Source organism: Coturnix japonica, chromosome 5 (assembly GCF_054131305.1).
Source record: "Coturnix japonica strain WE chromosome 5, WE-NBRP24, whole genome shotgun sequence".
Classification (NCBI taxonomy): domain Eukaryota; kingdom Metazoa; phylum Chordata; class Aves; order Galliformes; family Phasianidae; genus Coturnix; species Coturnix japonica.
In genome coordinates this window covers 29,787,144-29,810,639 of record NC_140667.1, presented here as the reverse complement: position 1 = coordinate 29,810,639, position 23,496 = coordinate 29,787,144, and the positions used below count along the sequence as shown (strand labels likewise).

At 34.5% G+C, this 23,496-nt stretch overlaps 1 protein-coding gene across 6 annotated transcripts in view; it reads right to left on the bottom strand.

Moving 5' to 3' along the window:
• The window catches only part of FMN1 (formin 1), a 153,790-nt gene that overhangs the window by 47,485 nt on the left and 82,809 nt on the right, over positions 1-23,496 (bottom strand). For all 6 annotated transcript variants that reach the window (XM_085550366.1, XM_085550368.1, XM_085550367.1 and 3 more), the window contains 4 exons: positions 14,408-14,495; positions 5,719-5,780; positions 4,907-4,995; positions 227-356 (listed from right to left, as the gene is read on the bottom strand). In XM_085550366.1, the coding sequence (XP_085406492.1) occupies positions 227-356; positions 4,907-4,995; positions 5,719-5,780; positions 14,408-14,495 (369 nt within the window). The remainder of the gene's footprint in view (positions 1-226; positions 357-4,906; positions 4,996-5,718; positions 5,781-14,407; positions 14,496-23,496) is intronic.

Here is a 23,496-nt window from a genome sequence, read left to right as displayed (position 1 = left end):
TCTCATATGAAGCTACATTCTTATCTATGTCTCCTTTTGAAGGGTAACACTAAGTAACTACTTTTATTACCAGAATGTGCAAAAAAGTATCTGAAGGGACAGATCATGGGTTGCTTGCAGCAGAAAAGCTGTTCAAAGGACAGTATTCACATAATAAATAATAATAAATAAAGTAACATCGTGGCCAGGATATTATACCTTTTATTTAGTTTCCATTAGGACTTACCTTGGAAACACGAGTTATGATATCAACTTTCCTGTGAACCGATGTTATCCCTTCAGAGAAAACTGACTGGAAAATAATGCACTGAGCTCGTTCTGCGAAATTGGGGATCTGAGATAATTCATATAAAAATCTGTGGGGGGGGGGGGGGGGGGAGGGGGGAAGAAAAATATCAGTGAATCGTTGCATTTCATACCTGTAAGGTACATAATGAATTAAAGCTGTATTATAGAATACATACCTGCAGTGTTCAACAATCTATCAAAATAATTCTGACAGAATTTATAATTGCTATATTCTTTATGCTTATTTTTCTTTATGTTCAGCGTGTTAAGCAGTTCTATTTATATGAAGGAAATGCAAGACACCAACTCTTATGACATTAACCCATTAATTATCACAAATTTCATGTCTAGCAAGCAAGAGCTTGCTACATTTCCTTTTTTGAAATTCAGGCAAAAATCTTTTGCTCCAATATTACTACAGCAGAATTCCTGTATTCTCCTGTCTACAGATATTCTTAGATCCCTCATCATATTAAATTATGGCTTAAAGATTTTTTTACCTTACTGAATTCTGGGACATTTTCTGAACTATTATTAGCTTGAATTATTATTAAATTCATTTTAGTTATTTAAAGCAATTAATCTGATTTCTTAAAACTATTTCTTTTTTTTAATAATAACTAATATAAATATCTTTAATATTGCCTAATGTGTGCAACATGTTGCTCAAAACACAGTGAGTGTATAAAAAAAATGGTACCGTCCACCTGTGTCTGGTGTGAAACTAGCTATCATTTTTCCTTTTTCCTTCTTGCCTGATGAGAAAATCTACTGAGAAGGGCTGGGGACGCCAGCCTTGGCTCTTTCATTGAGACAGCGGGAAAAAAAAAAAGAAATGCCAAGCTGTTATTAATAAAAATGCTTCCTATTGGGAATGAATGGTATTGCCAGGAAAAAGAAAAAAGAAAAAAAAGAAAAAAAAAGAAAAGAAAAAAAAAAGAGGATACTTTATAAGTACGCCTTGTGAGAGAAACAAAAGGAAGAAAAGACCCAATTGCTCCACAAAAGTTCTGACATACATACATCCTAACATTTCTAATTTAAAAATCAAAATGACATGTCTTCTTTTCCTGCCTTCCCTTGAAAGGAATTTCATTTACATTTCTGGTCTTTAAATACTACATAACTTTGATGGGAATTAAAAAAGCTTTAGCAAAACAAGAAAATGCATCCAGATTTTGGAATTCAAAGTATTCATTGTAAATATTGACTGAAAAAATGACTGAACATTTGTAACTGAAATATATCACAAAGATGAATCTATGTTAGCAATTACATAACAGAATGTCACAGCATGAACCTGCAGCTATCAAAGAGAAATCCCACCACATTCATGCAGACAGAGCTTTTCCAGAGAAAAGAGTACTCATCTCAATCAGTTTGGGGTTTTTAAAATGACAAAAGTATGATTCTGACTTGAAGTTACAATGAGATGACTGTCAAATAATTTTGGATTCCCATAGCTAAAATTTTAACCATATTTTAATGTTGTTAGTACAACACAATATTATTTCAGAAGAGAAATAAAGAAGGCAGATTCTGTGATCATAAACTATATATCAATTCACATTTATCCACATACGAGGAATATAAAATTAAGGAATTTTGGTAGGGAAGGAAAAGGTGCATCTTATTATTCAAGCTTTTAAGAGAACCAGTAGCATTTAAACTGAAGTAAATGGAAGATGTTTGTGTGCTGAAGTCAAGCAAATAGCATTAACTGGACAGAAAACATTTTATTTCCAATTATTAACAGTCCACTACTTCCTGAATTAAAACTACATATTAAACAGAACTGTTCAGTACCATATTTTCCTACCATTTCCTTCATTGGTATTTCTTTCACAGTAAGCAAAGACTTCAGAGATTGTATTACAACTAACAGGATCTTTTTGGAAACAAGCTAAAGCATCTGTATCCTGCTAGGAAAGTCCAAAGTTGTGGTCAATTATTCATGCGATTTTTTATTGTGTTAATGAATATTAGCATTTTAACAACAACTATTATCATAACACATAATTTAGGGCAATATTGTTATGTTGCTGAGATTTATTTACAGATCGTACCAACAGCAAGTGTAATATGCTAATAAAACAGATCAAAATCACATGTGCAGGAGAGCATTAGTGATAGCAGTAATGCTTTCTACTTGTTTGTGAATTCAAGTTGTTTTAAAACAGCAATGGCTTTTATAAGATTTTAGTGAGTTCAAGTCAATGTTTTCAGCATATTAATGTGAATTACTAGTATAGAATCATAGAGTTACTCTGATTGGAAAAGACCTTAAAGATCATTAAGTCCAACCGCAACCTAGTATTTACAACCATTTATAAAAACTTTACTTTTTCCTTTTTATTCTGATCCTTAATAAACACATCAGATTTACACCCTCTAGAAAATTTTTTTAACCATACCTAAAATTTTGCACATTTCTGTCTTTAACATTTTATGGAGTTAATATGCATACACAGTTCCAATAAAACTCCAGTTCAGCATTTGGGCTGACATAGAGGCTGACTTTGACAACTAAACAGCAGCAGCTGATCTGCTGAGTTTTCAGAAAGGATGTTCCTTCTAAGGAGCACTAAAAATTACTTCAGTAATCATTTGTCTCATCAGTAACTTGTTTCTTCCTTGAAGCATCATTTTGACAAACTGATTTTCTTAGCCTATGCAGTAGTAAACCTAACAGTAAAAAGAGGATAAGAATTTCAGAGGCTGTGTATTGATGAAGAATATCTTTAACCTTTCATACATTTTACTTTGAATGATCAGGCACAACTGCTTTCTTTGCAGCTCTTTAATTTTATGATACCCTAAATCAAACTTTGCATTTAAGATCAATGTCTGCACTAGAATTTATAAAAAGGGACAAACTTTTACAAGTGTAGAACTCTACGAGTCTCATATTCTCTAGATAATGAAACATTTATTTCACTCAGACTTGCAGGTTCCCAATGATTCAAACTCTGGAAAGCATAAACTAGTCACAGAATGTATCATTAAACTCTAAGCTAAGGCAATGAAAACCCTGGACACAAGATACATGAACAAGTTAGTACATCATAGATATATGTGGTCTTAAGTAAAACATGAGATAGCATGACAACCCCCACTGCTAACATGAACCTATTGCCTGTGGGCTACATGCAACTACTAGCAGTGAGTATTTATCTGCTTTGTGTAAGGAGAAAGAGGAACAAAATCTGCTCTTCAACCACCAACAATCTAATGGGGAAAAAATACAATACTTCTGACATCAACTGGTCATATGCTATCTTGGTTGCTTCAGTTCTTCCTCTTGCTACCCAATTTTATAAATATATTTAAAAAAAAAAAGAGAGAGAGAGAAAAGAAAGAGAGAGAAAAAAGGGTACAAAATGGTAGAGACAGCACAGTGCAGGAAATTGCTGTGATTAGGAGAGTATGGAAAAATAGGGAAAAGCAATACAAAAACAATAGAAGACAGACACCACTGTGAAGCCTAAATCTGAAATTAAATACAAGCACTAAAATAAAATTCAGAATTACCATGCTGTTCACAGATTTTTATGATTTTCACATTGGTTAACAGTGTATTACATTAGAAAAAGCAACACCTAGGGACCATTTCATCCTAACATTTCTCACTGCTCACAAAAGTCACAGACTGTGAAATCAGCCTTGTAGGTCTTCAGTCAGTATGTCTTGGTCATAGGACTTTTTACATAGGCAGACAGCGATAAAGCAAGGGGTAATGAATTAAAACTAAAAGAAGTGAGATTTGTATTAGATCTTTGGAGGATATTTTTTACACAAAGGTTGATGAGTCACTGTCACAAGCTGCCCAGAGAAGCTGTGGGTGCCCCATTCTTGGAAGCATCCAAGGTCAGGTTGGAGGGGACTGTGGGCAGCCTGATCCAGTAGGTGGCAGCCCTGTCCACAAGTGGTGGATGTGGATTATCTTAAATTTGATCCTTCCAGCCCAAGACATTCTATGGTTCTATGACTCTTTGGAACTGCAAAATACTTAGCTCTCATTCTTACAAGATTTGCACAAGCACAACTGTAATTTTAAAGAGCAAAAAGAGAAGCTGAACATCACTACCTCCATATTAACAGGGGCAGAAAAGTATATGGCAGCATACATTCATATAAAAATATATGAATGACCCTGCTTCAGCGGGGTTGGAATTCAATGATCTTTAAGGTCCCTTTCAAACCCAGACATTCTATGATTCTACGATTCTGATTCCATGACACTCCAAAACCTTCTATCTGAGGTTATCTTCCAAGTGTCAACAACCAGAACCAGTCTGGCGCTGCTTTCATGAGATACTAATTTTGCCTTAAAAGCTCTACTGGAAAAGCTTTTTACAAATGAGAGAATGGAAATGGAATTTTTCATTGAATCGAGACTGCATATTTAGTAAGTTCTGATGCTCCAGGTTGATCAAGTATACCTGTGAATGTCTGAAAAAAGTGACATAAATGCAAACTTCACATTGTGCTTTGAAATACAGAAAAGTGTTTAAAATTAGCTAGCAAATAAATGTGTATCAAAATCCTTTTTAAACAAGGACTGAACACTACATAGCAATAAAATAGTAAGAAAAAAAACAAAAACCAAAAACCTTACTGTTCTGGTTTATCCAGAAGCTTCAGTTCTTCCTCTTTTGAAGTCCGATAATATTGCTCGATTTTTTCCAGTTCATCCTTTTGCGCTCTCTGAGTTTACATAAAGTAATTAATAATTATTTTTTAACAAATTAATACATTGCCTGTTTGTTTGCAAATAATTATATTTTTAAACACATTTAGAACTTGCAAAAGGCAAGGCTCCTGAGGTTCCATGAGCTAGCACTGACTTGCAGAACACAGCACTACAAAAGTACTGCTATAGGATGCTTCTAAGTGCTTAGATCACAAAAGTAGCTCTGGTATTTCTACAGCCAAGTATAATGCATTCTTCTACACAACTTCAGAGTCAAACAGCCTAAATTAATGAACACTATCTGTAGAGCAACTTGAGTAAGAACAGCAATGCACTGCTAACTGTTTTAGCCACTAGCATCATGATTCAGAGAGCTCAGAACATTAGCACGTAACAGTAAGGATGATATTTTTCAGGTAATACAGAAGAGACTAGTGATAGGTGTATCATCTTTTGTAACTGTTACATCATTTGCAATTACATCATTTTATCCTGATTCCAAAAGCAGGCCCCTGGTTTAAATGTTTGACTTAAGAACTAAGCCAATCAGAGAAATACATATTTCATCAGGTATCTTTTGATGTTGCACATCCAATTATTGTTAAACTCCTTAAAGACTTGTCCTACATAAGGTCTCCAGTCAAATAAATACAACATAAAATAAGACTTAACTTACTGCATATCTGAATTTCTGAAAGTTATGATAATTAACTACAGACATAACTCAACTTACTTACATTTTCATATAGTGCTTCCAGTGTTTCCAGATCTACTACGGAGTCGTCAACACACAGAATAGCTGTACAGGATACAATAACAAATTAGTTGCTAGAAAACATACTGCAAAGTCAGTCTTGCTTCCTGGAAAATACGAAAGAGATCTGACCTAGTTAAAGAACATATTTACATCCAGTTAATATCTTACTATTTTCGAATTGTATTTTTGTTCTGATTTTAAACTGCAGCACTCATACAAGAGCTTATTATAAACAGTCTCAGGAGAATGGAGTTCTACTCTCCAGTACTTTCAGCAGTCAAAGCTTTAACCTGCCAAGTATTCAGCTCCTTGTGTAGCTGGCCAGACTGGGAAAGCTGGATGAACGACAGAGATTTCACAGTAGCATATAAGGCTATATAGGAAGGAACTGAGTTGGGGCATTTAAATTGCACCTTTGTGCATGGGAAATCAGAATTATGAAAACTGGGAGATCTGCTTGTCTTGGAGCTAGCAAACTTGGAATTTGGACAGGCAGACAATGTTGCAAGAAAAATCAGATTGTATTACAGGTTTTTAAGCTATCTTCACATTTCAGTTTGCTTTATCCACCAGAAAATTACCTACAATTAAGTTTCCAGATTAAGATTTCTAAATCTTATGCAGATACCTGAAGTGTACTTTTTCAATAAGAAATTATTCCGCATTACCAAAAATAAGAAGTCTCAAAATGTTTCCTAGCTTACTTCCAGATGCTACTACACTTGGATTATACAGTGTTAGCTGCTTCTAACATTTGCAGATTGCACTACAATTTAGGCAAAACTATTGGTTCTTGGTGCTCTCTAGTGTAAAATTCCCGTAAGCTAAAATATGCACAATGGCAGCTGAGTACCTTTGGATGTTTTTCTTTTCAGGAACACTATTTCATCAGAATTCATAAAGGGATTGGGTAAAAACAAACCCAAAATCAAGATTAAGGCCTTTACCAGTTTTCCACATAATCAGTGACACTCTGTTATAAGTACCTGGTAACTTGAAATTTCAACAAGGCTAGATTTCTTCAAAGGAAACTTGACTACTTGTGAATTTAGAAGATTTTAAAAGTTTTTGCCATGTTTGCAATCCATGTTCAAAAGGACCAAGGAACACATCTTTAAATAATTATTTAAAGTAATAAGCTTTCGCCTGCTCTTCCACCTATCCCATGATTTTATATTGTGAAATTAACCAGCCGGCTAGTAAATTTTCTCTGTGTCAGGCTAATTAATTTTATTAAAAGGTCCAGTGACATTTAGAATGCTTTAAAATTTTGCCTGTCAATTATGATTCAATCTGTTGATATCACATCTTGGTTAAAAGTATGGAAGGAGGCAGGGGAAAAGAACAGTACTATCCTTTGCTATTTTTGCCTTATTTCAAAGGTTGAAAAAACCCGAAGAGCACAACCAAACATAAAACCCAAGCTACAGACCTAAAACAAATTCAGTTCTTAAAGAAAAATCATTATGGATTGAATCTATGAGATCATCTGCTGGCCCTAGGAAGACAGTTCATGAATTTAATTATCTTTTGCATTATTCAGTGAAATATTAATAGAACCAAAGAAACTGGAAAAAATATTGGAAAACTTATTTCACAGTCTAATACGTTTAATTTCTAGGACTTTTAAATGCATACATTTAGTTCAATATTTTTCTCTTGTGGTTTCTCTACCATCTTATTTTGGTGTACTCTGAAATCTGCTTATGAAGAAAAAATATTATTACAGAGTTGTTTAGAAAAACATCTAATAGGAGGTAAGTTTAACTCAGAAATGCAAAACACGTAAGAAAGAATAGATCTTTTAAGTACAGAAAAACTGTGAGAGTTTATAAAAGAGTTTATTAAAAAAATATAAAAAAAGAGCAAAGAGTTTATAAAAAATTAATAAGAACATCGATATTTGTACATCTGTCACACACCTATCAAAAAGTCCTCAAAATAATGAAGTGATAAATTTTTATTAACATTTCTGTACTGAAAAACAGATCTAAGAAAATAACATTGGTTCCAAGTGACCTGACACGAGAAACTGCTTTCTATGCCATTTGAAACAAAATTAAGAATAATCAGTTTTAAGGGATATCAATTTATTTTATCTTTTGGTACAACTGTGTAGTTCCCATAGAACTCCCAAGAAAATGTTTTCTGGTATATTTGATAAAAAAGCTGACCTGCTGTTACTGACAATGCCTGTGCAGATGGAGCACAGCTAAAGATCTAGCTGTATTAATTCAATGATAGTTTGACATCTCAGGATGTTAGTACATGTAGGGTCACAATGCAAAAAGTCAGAAGTACTGCCAAAATCTGCAGCAGGCATATTTAGTTAATCATTCTGTATTTTAATCTCTTTACTTTTGTCCTTCTATCTCTTTCCACTCAAGCTGATCAAGCTTTATGTAAAATGAATTTGAAGCAGAACACAAAAATGAAAATGTAAAATTAAAAAAATTGGTCATTAAAAAACAACAACATGCACACACAGATATTAAAAGCTGGGAGGTGTCTTTATGTGCCTCATATTCTTAAAATACAGTATGTGCAATACATTCACAGTGTGCTGTGTAAATTAACTCGAGTTAGGGCAGACGAAATAAACCTATTACACTAGATCAAATAAACCAATTATTTTACTTTCTTTTCTTAGAACCGAATGAAAACTTCTTAATTTTTCAGTTAAAAAACAAAGCCAAGCTTTAATCATATACATTTTAATATAATTAAAGATTAATGAAAGTTGTGATATGATCTTTCAAAATCTTCTTCCAGATACTGTGAATTTAATCATGATACTTAAATGTATTACATTTCATTATATCAAGACTCATATAAGTCTAAGTAATATAGGTGAAGTATCATAAATCTACAAAAGAGACTCCAAAACAATTAATAGCTATTACAATATCAATCATCATTGGTGGCTTTTACTTTTATCTTGCTTTCTAGTTAGCTGTCTTCCTTACACTGTCAGTTCAGTTAGAATATTTCACCTACACCTCACAATATGTCAAAAGGAAGTAGACTCATGCTGTGAAAAGCTGGTAATTTTATTGGGTTCCTCTACCTTTAAAAAATCTGTTACTTGGCCAAGTCTGGTTTCTGAGATCCTTTCTTGCAGGGAAATTGAGGCAAACATTTTTATGTGGCCTATGGTGTCTGCTCACAACAAGAAGAATTTATATACACAAGGATCATTAGTGCAGGGTTGCACCCATTAGGATATAATAACCGTCAGCTAGGACAAAAAACAGATCAGCATCATGCATTCAAACTAACAAGCACACATAAAAATACTTGCCAACTACATTTCACATACTATGAGTATTGCTTCAAACATAAACTTTTACCAAAGGTTTTAACAGACTCTTTTTAAAATGAATCTAACTGTAAAAAACAGATTCCCTACCCGCACAGATTTTTCACATACTCTATTTTATCACTTCAGAAATGTAAACCAAAGAAAAGCTGAGAACCTAAAGCGTACTGTCTGCAGTCTACATCCAAATGTAGATCTTAAAGATCAAGCATGAAAAAGATATCACTCTTCTTAACTTGCTTGAATACCAACTGTCTTAAGGCTGACTCTGATATGCAGCCTCACTCCTACTATGCACATTTCAGTTAAACCAGGATTTAATTCCTGATGACAGAGATTACATTCACTTAGCAGTATTAAGATACTTAAGATGATGATTAGAAAAAATGAAGAAATTATCTTAACTACCCTCCAATGATAAAACAGAAATATATTATTTAAATAAAAAGGGCTCACCAAAGTTTCGTTCATTTGGCCTGAAGTACCCTATTTTTTCAATGTACTCTATTCTGCACAGTAAGGCTTAATATCATGGGAAAATGAAGCCTATTACTGGGACATGTAAATGAAACTGTTACTAATCTAGTCAACTAGAAAGTGATTATGACAGCTAAATACAAATACCTACTTTGCAAAACTACCTAAAATATCAAAATTGCTCTAGTTTACTTCTGATTTGCTGTTTTAAACTCATTTAAAGATTTCTCCAACATTTAACAATAATGTAAAACAAAAAAAAATCAAAATACACAATGCTAAGAAGCAGCATATGCATGCTGTAGGTTTAGAAGAGTAAGAAAACTCAAGTGCTACAAGCAAGAAGACACGAGCAAAAGACTCTGGCACTAATGTTAGCTTACCCACATTAGACTGGATGCCCAAGGCAGATGCACAAAAACATATGTTGTGAATTTTCCAGAACAAAGAAAATAACTTTTAAAGAAAATTGCTTCCCTGCTTCTGAGATGGGTATGCAGCCATCGCTGTGCTTTGTGCATAGTATACAGAATGCATAGAATGCATGTATTTAATATTCTGTGCAGAGGGAAAAGTCACACAATTTCAGAACAGTTTTAACTTTTATAATCTTTGTTTCCATTCCACGAAATGTTTTAGGTGAAATCCCAAAACATTCTTTTCATTCAGTACAAGTAAGAAAGACTCCAAAGTATTTATCTTTAAACAGAAATGTTTCCATAAGAGAGAAAAGAATTGCGAAGTCATTTGTGCCATATGATATACTCAAAATGCAAGCGGGCATTGAGAAGTTCTGAGCACACTAAGGTTTGCAGATTAGACTTGCTCTGGAACAGTTTGCACAGTGCATTTAAGACATAGACTATGGGGTCTTGAGGAAAGTGCCTGGTTAAAAATGATACTGTTCTTCACAGCTTAGATATGCCATAAGCCATACATTGCATCAAGAATAGGCAGAATATGTAGCCTAGTTGTATAAATTGGTATGGCCTCTCAGTAGAGGAAGACTTCATAGGAATGTCAGAATGATTAGAAATGCAATATATAATTTCAACGATTACTGGACTGATCATCAGATGAATCAAGATGCTTTTCACATTCATTCTTTCAATTATTTTCTCCAATAAGTTGACAGTTGAGCGCAGAGCACAAGTAGGTTGGAGAAGATCAAATATTTCTCTAACTGGTTGACTATGACTGCACAGTAGTACTAGAATCATGCTCTTTCTAGATAATTGGTCCCCTGTGACATGAAAAAATGCTGAAGATCAGCATAGCAGTTACTTGCATTGTCTATCATCAGAATTTGCCATGGAGGCAAATATACAAAAGTAGATGGCACAAGACAGGTTTTGTAACAAAATCAATTTTAATCTATTCCATCTAAATGTGATCTTTGTTCTCTAGTATCTTCAAAGTATTATGCTTCTCTGCATAGTTCACATTATCAGTGAACACACGTATGTTTCAAATGCACAATAAACATGCCAGGTCTCCATACATGCTTTTATAGGTTGTCCAGTGCTCTTCTGATTCAACACATGGAATCTCAGTCATTATACTTAATTGCTTAAAGTCTAGGAAATATATATATATATCTATGACATATATATGACGTATATATATATAGTCATAATGCCAAAGATCAGTGTCCACCTTTCTCTTTTCTTTACCATACAAGCTAAGTTCTGACACCATTAAAGTGCTATTATGTTTAACATTTGCCTGGGTAATTGTGCTGGCAAAGCCTGCAGCTGTTTCACATGAATTAAAACAGCACTTTACAGTCACAAATAGAATAATGGATTGTAAAGTGCGCATCTTGTATGACCCATTACATTTCATTTATTTGATCCCCAAGAAAATATGCCAGTATATAAGAACATCTAATTAATGCGTTCTAATGGAAATAGGAGGTAATAGACAGTGAATTATTACCAGCAGCAAACAGAAGCAGAACTTCTGGTGTTCTGCAAGCTTAGTGGAAAAAGTAAGTATTATGGGAGTAGGAATTGATTTGGGAGAATCACTCTCTTCAACACAGGCATCTAAATTATATCCTGCTTTGTTACTAAAACTATTTTTCATTTGGGCTGCCCCTCAATTTTGTGACTCTCCTTTTGAACAAATATCGTGGGAAGTCAGCTCAGATGACCTAAACTGCAGAAAAGATTATTATTATGTGCTTTCAAATCTACTGCTATTGCTAATAGGATATATTGGTTATAAATGTGTGCAAAGACCCTCCGTGGGTCCCAACTGCTTACTGACTGTATTACACAGGGAACTGCTCGAGTAACTGGAACGCTGGTCAGTAAGTAGTTGGGACCCACAGAGGGTTTTTGCATACATTTATAACCAATATTTCCCATTAGAAACAAAACTGAATCTTCGCACTACGGAGTGACTCATAATATTTCAATAGCAAAGCCACACAAGTAGTTCTGAGCCACAAGTTTGTCTCTCAAGCTCTTGTGTTTCAGCTGAACAATGACAGAAAAAGTAAGACAGAAGTATGTGAATGTGAAAAGTAGTTATACTTCTCTTAATGTGTAATATTACAGCATGTTCCACACCTAACAGCTGATTTTCACTACTCATCATCTGTTTTGTGTGAAAGTTTCTAAAAAAAAACGTACACAAAAACTTGAAAATAATATCAAGCATATGTTCAACATTATTATCTCTGATTTTAAAATATAAACGCAGATTCTATAAAGCTTACTGAGACAGACAGATCTTCTGTCTGCTTCTTTGACTCAGGAAATTATTCTTACTAATAGTGGTCTAACAAGAAGCTATATTACCATCTTCAGACCGTATCCATCATTAAAATTTGTTAGTGTTCTCAGAACATTACAGCACGTGGTGGGGAAGGATTACTCTTCCTCTTCCCCCTACTAAATACTGAATACCTTGACAGGTGCAGCATAGCAAAATAAACTTTCCTTCTTCATCTTATAAGTGCCAGTACTATACAAAATGTAGATTCAAATTTACCCTGTCTTATCCCTAGAAGATACTCAGATACAGCAAGAATTTAAATTTATCTGCAAAGGATGAACTTCATTCCCTCAAACAAGCACGTGTGGAAGATTCCCTTCCCAAACTGTGGCAGCTGGCTCATTATCAAATGCAAAGTGAAACATCTGTGTGCCAGATATGGCCACTTATTTGTTTTGCACTGCTCAGCTATCTAAAGGATATGCTGTGAAGCTATTTACTCCAGTTTGAAAGAGTATTCCTACATTTTTTTTTAATTTTTTTTTTTTAAGATTTCTACAAGCAGGATTCCCAAATCCCCTTTTTGTATCTCCTATCTGTTCCCACAACCAAGCAGCCACATATACTATTGCTGCCTCGAGCAACACATGTGGTGACAGGCCAGTCGTTTGCTACCTCTCAGAACAGAGAGGGTGACGAGTTACAAACTTTCCTTCAGTGACAGCACTTGTTTCAGTCTTTTTTCTACCAACATTCTAATTTTCATTAAACTTACAGGTCTATATATACTAACTATGTCTACAACTACAAGAGTAGTTCTGTAGGCTGCAGTCATTAACATCCCATACGTTGTATACAGTTCAGGGAACTGTAGTTTTAGCTAGCTCACCATTGCTTTGCATACACAGCAAAGAGGAAAACTGGCAGATTTGCTTCAAAAATGCACTGCTTATTCAGGCTTAAATGCTAGTGTATATACATACAAACATTTTGAATATTTATGCTCTTATCTTAAATTGGGCATAAATTGACCAGAGGAATTCAAAAGCTGCAGGAGAACAGCAAACAGACAGATAGCTACAGACATGTATGCTGCAGTCACAATGCCTTATTTTAGGAGAACGTCATGACATGGAAAATAAAAAGCATTTCTGAACATGCTACCCTGTTTCTATATTACAGTTGCTATCCTATCCTATACTGCTTTTATCCCTGATCTAATAATGTTTTTTTCTCCCACCTCATTCTAATACCTTTCACACAATACTGGCAGGCATGAAGTTGCTCCTTCTTTTTTCCCTTCAATCCAAAAGCCATCTGTTAGCCCTTCCGCTTTTAAAGTGTTAGATGCTCAAAGGCTCTTCTGAAATTAACAATAATCAATGCCAGCAGCATCTCAACACTCTACCCGGCATTTGCATGTGATGGAAGGAAAACAATAGCAAAAAGGAGACATCAACTTGAGTTCTTCCAGCAGTTGTTTTAAATGGTGGATATTTCCTTTCTTTTTTTTTTTTTTTTAATGCGAAAAAGAAATAAACAATATCCTTAAACAATATCTTTTAAAATCCAGAACATAAGCAGAATCTGAATTACCCCAGGGTTCTGAAAAATCTTCATTTCTCTACAGTTCTAGTGCCAAACACAGATAATTTCTACCAGTGATGGAATTTATACACTGAGTAGCCCTATGGTTTCAAAAACGCTGTGCAGTAATTATCTTCTTGATTGCTGCATGGTAGCTGCATCAGTTTCGGATGTGCATTTCATGTTGATAATGAAACAAAATTTAAATATTCAACAGATACATACAAGCAAGTTCAAAGTCCTAAAATCTTGTATACAAAACCTCTACTGAATTTCTGCCTATGTGAGACTAGCTTAAGCAAAAGGAGTGCAGGAATATGAAATCATCTGGAGAATAAACTGTACTTAAAGTGACACATGAACTGAAAAGGTACAGGAGTTGTACCAAAAACTGCTTCTGTTTTAGTTGAAACTTCTGCCTATTCAGGAATACACTGGAAGAACAATTCTTCAGATACAATAAAGAGGACCATACTCAAAGTACAAGCTGTAAGAAATTCTGAGTGGTCCTAGGAGAAAATACCTATGCATATATCATGCACGATAGTTCTGAACTGCTTACCTTGTTGAATATCCTTCATCTCCAGGTGCAAACTGGATATTAAAATTCCTACAGTTTGTGACCGTTTTCCATCCAACAATTTGATAATCTAGAAAGATAATTCAAATTATTATTTCTGAGATGAAATAAACATTCTGCAGTTTCTTCATTCCCATAAACTCACATAACTTTGAGTTAATTTGAACTTTTCTCAAAACATTTTTACTAAATGAATGAAGCAGTAGAGTCTACCTCATCTTGATGCTTAGCACCTTAATAAATACCTGATAAATGTAAGCTTTAGTTCTCAACACATCAGCTCTTATTTGAAGCACATTATTAAGGAGTAAAACTGAAAGTGCATCAAATCTCTATTCTCTAAGATACTTTTTATCCCTTCTCCTTAAGTTCATTGGGGCAAAACTAAGGTATCACAGAATCATCAAATTACCAGTTTTGGAAAAGACTTATAAGATCATCTAGTGCAACCACCCACCTATTACCAATATTTCCTCACTAAAATCATGTCCCTTAGTACAACATCTAAATATTTCTAGATCACCTCCAGGGACAGTGACCCAACTATCTCCCTGGGCAGCCCATTCTGGTACCCGACCACTCTCTCGGAATACTCCTGATACTCAGAGTATGTTACAAATTCCTTAGTTTATCTCAGAGTTGATTTCTCAGTCAGAGTACATTTTACTCTGTTTGACAGATGTTCATCTCCTGATGAAAGAGAGTTGGAGATATGTTTTCTTGTGCATTCCCAACACTCCTTCTGGATGAGTATGGGTTATTGAAAGGACTCCTTTCACTCATGTCTGATTGTGCTTCCTCCTCCCCTTAGACAATCCAAATGGATTCAGGGTTTTGTTCATATTGTGTAACAGATACTTGTTTGTATAATAACTAACATTTAGACTGCAATCTTTCAGATGCTGGGTGGGGGGAAGAGAAAGAAATCAGGTGAGGGAAATCTTGAGGAAGTTATACTTATTAGCCTGCTGATTAAAATTAGTGACACTGATGTTTATCAGTCCATAAATAAAGTCATAGAGGAAAACTATCAGGATTTTAGAAATGTAGTTCAGATGCTAGAGGAGACAGATTTGATATGTGAAACTTGTATTCTGAACAAAATTTCTTTCCCCATCATGTTTGCACTATTTGCATGTGTGATTTTGATTTATTTTTTAAGCAAGATAAGATAATAGCACATCACATCATAAAATGCAACACAGATGTGAAGTTCTTGAAAATAAGAAAACATTCAAATTCTGGCAGCTGGCCTAATTTGTAATGCTGATGAACAAATTAATAACTCATATGTAAAATGAAAACCAGTAGCTAAGTTTTCCCAAAATGTATGCATCCAAATTTACCTCTAGTAATTCAGTAATATTACTATTTGTATATTTAACAATATTCAAAATTATAAACAGTTTCTTTTTCCCTGTGATGTTGTTCTAGACATTCACATTACAAACAGCTAAATAATAAAACTCATACTAAATTGTCTAAGTGTTTCCCATTGGTTTAATAAGATTAAGGAACATTTAACTGGGCAGCTATCCTAGTCATTCTCCTATTTAGAAGTTGTAGCTGAAAATACAGAGAAAAGAAAAGCAATAGTAACACTTTCTCCAGAAAAAATGTAGTTAGTTGCTACTTGTAGAATACTGAAATTGGACAGTATATGAATAAGTAAGAATACATGCTGTCTCCAACAAAGATCTGACAAAAATCTTATTTTATGTCTCTGTGGTAGAAACTCAATTTAATGAAATTAAGTTACAATGGATGTTATATATTTTCTGTAAAATTGGAAATGAAATCTATCCTGAGAGATTTTGAAGGTTGCATTTGCAATAATTATACTGGATATCAGCAAAGGAGTACTGTTTACATACTATTTAAAACATTTTCTTCAAAGGAAAAAAAAAAACAAAAAATCAAGCCCCTAACTCTGTGAATACATAAACAGACAAGGTGATTTGGCTACCAGTTACCAGAAATGAACACGCACTAAGCACTTCATCCTGTTAACAGCAATTTTTCAGACTAAATATAAGTAACTGCTCAGTTTATCATGGTCATTTCTGGAACTTTAAGTGAATTTGCTGAACTCCTCAACACATTAACTTCGTACAGGGATAATTACAGGCTTGAGTAGTATGCAATTTGTATTGCATTCACTGACCTCCATGTTGACCTTGTTCAGGGGCAAATTCATAGGTTGTCATAAACCCCATTAGACATGCCTAGTTTGAGACAAAACTGTTCCAGGCTATAGCTGTTATAGACAATATGACATTTTAAATAAATCTGGTTATTTTTAAATGCTAAAATATTATTAAATATAATCAAATTAGCTTCTATTGCTTAGCAAGACTTCCTCCTTAAAAGTAAATTTAGAGAAGAGCTTCTATAATTTTAGAAGCTAAAGTGGAGATTAATGTTTTAAAATGTCCAACCAACTGTATGTTCACAGGCATTTTAGACAAATGTACACATGGTCACAATTACCAGCCATCAAACTAGACTCACACTACCTGAAATGGCTTCAAAAATGAAGGCTAATATTTTATTCATTAGAGAGCAAAAAAGGAGAAATAAGACAACAGAACTGTTCAAGCTGGGCAGTCCTAATATTGAAAAATTATACAGGACTTTTGTTACAAACTTTAAAACCAATATGCATCTTGAAAGATCAGCACTAAAAGAGAACATATTTTCCAAAACAGTCATTTCACCCCAAATAATACCTATTCTGGAGAAGTCACTGAAGGGAATTATATGTGTGTATGAATTCTAAATGGAAAGGAGATACAAAAAATTCTTCAGTTTTCCAGCTCATAAAAACCATGAGGCAAATAAAATGGAAGTTTGTAAAGACTGCATTGAACTATTTAGTCTATGCCTTTAAAAGACAAATCACTGCTCACCTCTCAGCATATTGTGACTTGCTTTTAGCTGGCAGTGACAGGCAAGCATCTAAGATCCAACTGACACCAGCTGATGCTGCTATGCCAGCTGGCAGGATTTGCCTGCTGCCTGCTGCTCCCAGACGACGAACGTGTCGCTGTAATGGATGCAGCATCTAATGGCTCAGGGACAAAACTGTGAGTGCCAAAGCTAATTCATTTGATTCATTGACCTGCAACACTATTTGCTCAATGTGGTGTTCCCAGAGTGTTTTTTAACATTATTAAGTTAGTTGACCTGCTTTAGAAAAGTGCCTCTTTTATTCCTTTCAATATTTATCATATAATGTAAAAGTAGAGACATACTAAAGCTTCAATACATTCATAAAGTAATCTGTCATTCCTTTTAAAAGGTGTTTCTCTAATGTAGCAAGAAACATATTCCATTCAATATTATATGACAGACCACAGTTTTGTCTAATGGTAATGTCTACATTCTGTGCAGGACACTTACTGGTGCAGAAAAGATTCAGTTTACTTTAGTGATTAAAAGCTAAATCCTTCCTCCTGCTGGCGCAAGGATTCTTTCCATAATATTTAAATTTTGTGAGAGAAACCATAAGCTAAAAAGCCATCCTACATGTCAGAGTGTTTTCTTTCATTCCTACTCATTAACTTTTATAGTGAATTCAACAGCCTGGACCCATAAGTAGTCTGCTGAAACCCTGTTTAAACAGAGGAGGAATATCCTGCACAAGAAGCAAGTATGCCCCTCCAGCCTTTCTACATAAACACCCCAAGACTACCAATGAAATTTCAGAACCTTAAGACTACATATTATGCCTTCTCAAAGAAGAGCCGTATTTAACTATTTCATATTTACTTGGGTGAACCAGTTTAAGATCTTATCCATGTTTTCAGTATTTTAAGATATGCATTTCTAACTAAAAATCTAATGGATGAAGAAAAATTTATTTTTATCCTTTTTTAAAATGACAATAAACTGCCAATGTTTCAAGGCAGAAGTGGTAAAAAATGAGCTAATAAAAAACTTACTTCATTTTCTTTATTTCTAAAGACTAAACAGAACCACAAACATAGATGTTTACCCTTCATGGATGCTTTTCCCATCCTACATGACTGAGGAGCAAGCAAGGAAATGCCATATTCATTCTTCACAGCACAGCCCAAATCATAAAAAGAAAGTGAGAGTGCCTCAGGTGAGTATGCACTAGAATTTTACTACTTTTACTTAAGTTTGAACGCTGTTTATTATCTTACGCAGACTGTTGAAGACGGTCATTGTGTTTCAACCTTGCAAAGCATTCAACATTTTCTGCAATATCTGCTCTTCTTGAGGAAACACAAAGTTCATTAATTTTAATTCTTCATTTAGTTAGAAGGACAAAAAACTTGCTGACAGACATATCCCTCTCAGTTAAAAAAATGCAATTCTCTCAAAATATTGACACTCTTCTTAAATGGGAACACATGTTACTAATTATGTGAAGTCTGTTAGAGATAATAGACAACAGAAAAGCCATTATCTTTAATGTCCTCCTGTGTCTTTGAAATGATAATCATTGACTAAGGGCCAAAAATGATTGATGGACTTTCATTTGGAGCATACACCTGACACAAATTACTTGATATTTACCCTCTACCCTTCATTTTTTTCTTCCAAGAAGACAGAGCGGCATTGCTAACATCCAACTATCCTGTTTCTTGAAAAAGTATAGGAGGGTAAGTTCCTCACAGGTCCTCAAATATATCGGAAAAAGTAATGCAACTTTCAAATATGTAACTTCAGTAATGGAGTTGATAATGCACATGGAATAAATCATAGCAAAGGAATGTTCTTTCCTAAATAACCTTTTTTTTTTTCCCCCAGACTTACACTGCATCAGAGCGTAATATGTAGCGAATCTTACTCTTTATTTCATTCCAAAATACATTTCCTAATTCTGCTTTCCTCCTGTTTGGTAGCTCAATACCCTATATTGGATAGGAAAAGGAAACCCTATGGCTTGATAACAATTGCATGTGCCTGTAAGCTTCAAAATGCGCATAGGTTCTTACAGAAGACAAATATTAACAGTTTAGAATGACCAAAAGTAAAAATTCTTTGAATATAAATTTCAGTGCTTCATCTGACATGAAAATGCCAATAACAGGTTTTCACAGTCTAGCAAAGATGTTAGATTCTTCAAATTGTATTAAAGTCTATTGAAAGATGAGTTCTTTCAAAAAGAACAGATGATTTTTTTCAGCAAAACAAGTTAGAAATTTTACATGTTAGCTATTTTCAGCTTTCACTGTTTTCGTGAAACAGCTATGGTCCTTAGTGAAAGTGTAATAAATTTACATATAGTTGAACATTTTTGTCATATGAGAATTTTATATTTGCAATTTCATATATGGAACCTTAAAATGTGTTTTGTTTTGTTTTGTTTTTTTTTTAAATAAACCATACTATCCTTAACAAGTGCTTTAACAGTAGTCTTAGTGGATAACAAAATAGATGTAAAAATCATATATCTAGAGGGCTGAAACCTAAGCATGAGAAAATACAAAAAATGATTACAAAAACAGTCCACATTAGTAGTGGCTTTCTCAAAAGTATGGCAATGATAAAATGGGGTGCCTAAACAGGAGTCATATTCACAAGGTCCAATACAACTACATCTAAATTGGAGTTATATATTAAAATAACCTGGAGGATGTAGACCTTTCTATTCTTGATTTACAAAAAGCTTTAAAACATTTTATTAGCGGGACCAAATAGATGCATTAGAAAAACCTTTAGTAACTTAAATATTTACTTTATTTTTCCCAAATAAGCTAATATGGGACTATAAAAAATAAAGTCTCCCTATATGCAGTCCTTTAAGGCACAATCGTTACTGTAAGGTTCTTAAATTCCCTTCCTTTTTTTCCCCATATATTTGTTACAGTGTGTTATTTTTTAATTACTGCACTTCAATTTTTTGTAATTGTATTCTCACATTAGGATGATGGTCTCTAGAAACTACTGCAACTGACTTAGTAAGCCGATTTCTGCAGGCACAAAAGCAATATGCTTTAGAACCAGTGAGCACTTCCACTGGAAAAAGGGGGCAGGCATTCGTTTCCATCCATTGAAGAATGGATAAAAACTGGATTTCTTTACTTTAAATTGAGATTCATGATGTTGGAAAGGCATTCAAAACATCATCCAAAACATTTCTGTACATCAGAACACTACCAACTATACGTGAACCATTCTAAATAATTTTTCTTAATGATCTTCCAGTATAGAAACACATTTTCCCTAGCCAAAAGTGCTCTACAATCCTTTGGTATCCTTACTTTTGGAAAGCTTTTCATAATTTTTCTTTGCAGCAGCTGCATGCACTTGATGACACTTACTTTTTGTTCCACATCAACCTCCTCTTTTCTAGACTAAACAATCATAATCAGTGAATTTTTCTCAGAGACTACTTCTACACATTTGATCATTCCCACTTTTCTTGACTTTTTACAGTTAGTAAACATTCTTAATAAAGAGTGGTGGTGCCTAAATCTAGACACTGTTGTTAATGAAAACATGACTGAATAGATTGTATTGCAAGCAACACTTCTGTTTATTTACCAGTCTTGTTTCCCCTTTAGTATCATGATTTGGTAACTTGTGTACCTCTTTGTGATCCATTACTATCCCAAGACCACTTCTGCTAAACTACCACCGAGTCAATTGGACTCATATTACTTTTAGGTAGGTAGATTATCTGTTACTGTATAAACTTACGATGTGAAAAATAGGGATAAGTACATCTTAGACACATAAGTACTTTCTAAAGGGTCTAATGTATGCAGTCTCTTGCAACTAAGTAATAGCTGAAGAGTTAATATTCCATTATCCAGATCATAAAAAAAAAAAAAGGGCACCTTCAGTAAGTTTGCATACAGCACCAAGCTGGGAGGGAGTGCTGATCTGCCAGAGGGGAGAAAGGCACTACAGAGGGACTTGGATAGACTGGATCGATGGGCCAAGGTTAACTATATGAGTTTCAATATGGCCAAGTGCCAGGTCCTGCATTTTGGTCACAACAACTACAGGCTTGGGAAGGAATGGCTGGATGGAAGATGCCTAATGGAAAGGGACCTTGGTGTACTGATGGACAGTTGGCTGAATATGAGCCAGCAGTGTGCCCAGGTGGCCAATAAGGCCAATGGCATCTTGGATTGTATCAGAAATGGTGTGGCGTGCAGGGCTAGGGAAGTAATCCTGCCCCTGTACTTGGCATTGGTGAGGCCTCACCTCAAGTACTATGTTCAGTTTTCGGCACCTCAGTACAGAAAGGTCACTAAGATGCTGGAGCAGGTCCAAAGAAGTGCAACAAGGATTGTGAAGGACTTGGAGAATATGCCCTATGAGGAGCAACTGAAGGAAATGGGACTGTTTATTCTGGGGAAGAGGAGGCTGAGAGCAAATACCTGAAAGATGATTGCAGTGAGAGTGGGGTTGATCTCTTCTCACTGGTGACAGGACAAGGGGACATAAGGTGTTGTTAAACACTGGAATAGGCTCTCCAGGGAGGTGGTTGAGTCACCATCCCTGAATATGTTTATAAACCATTTGGATGTTGTGCTCAGGGACATGAGTTAGCAGTGGGTTGTGAGAGTTAGGCAAATATGGTTAGGCTGTGGTTGGACTCAATGGTCTTACAGATCTTTTCCAACCTGAGCAAATTCTATGATTCTATGATTCTGTAAGTGAAGACACTGAAGTAATCAGAGCTACCACTAACTCCCATAAAACCTTTGTATTCAACTATCTTGACAGTGAAGATATGAATGTGTATAAAATACACATATTATAAATATGTATTATAATTTTATACTGCATTTTCTTACACATATAATGGTATACACAGATCTAAATATATACTCAGATTATAACTTTCAAAATAGCATTGGAAAACAGACCAATATTTTCAGTTGTGCAGGACAAGATTTAAACATTTCTGGCTGAAAATGGTAGATGTCTAGTTAAAAGCAACAAAAGCATAGTTGACAGTGAATTTTGCAATCACAGTTCTCACAAGGGGTCTGTGACAAACACAAAAATAAAGCAAAGTGAAATTTCTATAGCTTTAATGCAATCTTTTGCATTTAAATATTCATTTATTTAAGTGTTCTTGTATTCATAAATATTCATTTCATGGCTGGAGTATGTTTCCTACAAGGACAAGCTGAGAGAGTTGGAGCTCATCAGTCTGGAGAAGAGAAGGTTTTGGAAGGACTTTATAGTGGCCTTCCTGTACCTGAAGGGGACCTACAGGAAAGCTGTGGAAGAACTTTTTATAAGGGCAGGTAGGGATAGGCAAGGGGAAATGGTTTTAAATTGGAAGAGGGTAGATTTAGACTAGATATTAGGAGGAAATGTCCTTGAAGCCTTATTTCTTATTAACTACTACACTAAGTTTTGAAAAAATCATTTTCTCTGGTATATTTGTATGAAAGTTCATATGCATGTCAAAATCAAGAAAGGTAGATAGCACAGCTTACATGCAAAGAGCCCTCTTGTGGTTCCAAGCGGGCAAACTCAAATAGATTTATAATACAGTGTATATATATATATATGTATATACATACATATACATATATATACACTCACACATTCACACGCACATACTAACAGGTTTATAAAATATATATTGTTTTAGGAAAACATTACTTCAGAATTCAGAAAACTTCATTGCCCTACCTGCACACAGTAACTCAGAAGCAGCTCTGAAATTGACCATGTCTAAGGCAGACAGCACAACATAATGACAGGTGCTGTCCAAACTTTCACCCATCAAAGATGCAGTCTCCCTGTTCCTTCTTGACAAAACTACTGAGCTATACCAGCAAAGACTTTTTTGACATTTGTCATTAAAAACACATAAGAGTGGTTTTCCTATCTTCCATAACACTTTATTTTCTTAATAACATTAAAAATAGATTTGCTAGAATGATTTAATGGTAGCCTTATGAATAATTGCAAGGTCAGACACAGCCTGAAATACTGGTACTTTAAGATACATGTCACAACTTTTATTCCATTCTTCTACATACTTTTTTTTCTACTTCACCAAGATGTAGAACATTCATTTTCGAAAGGAAGAAACCTTCCGAATTATAATACGTTTTAATTCT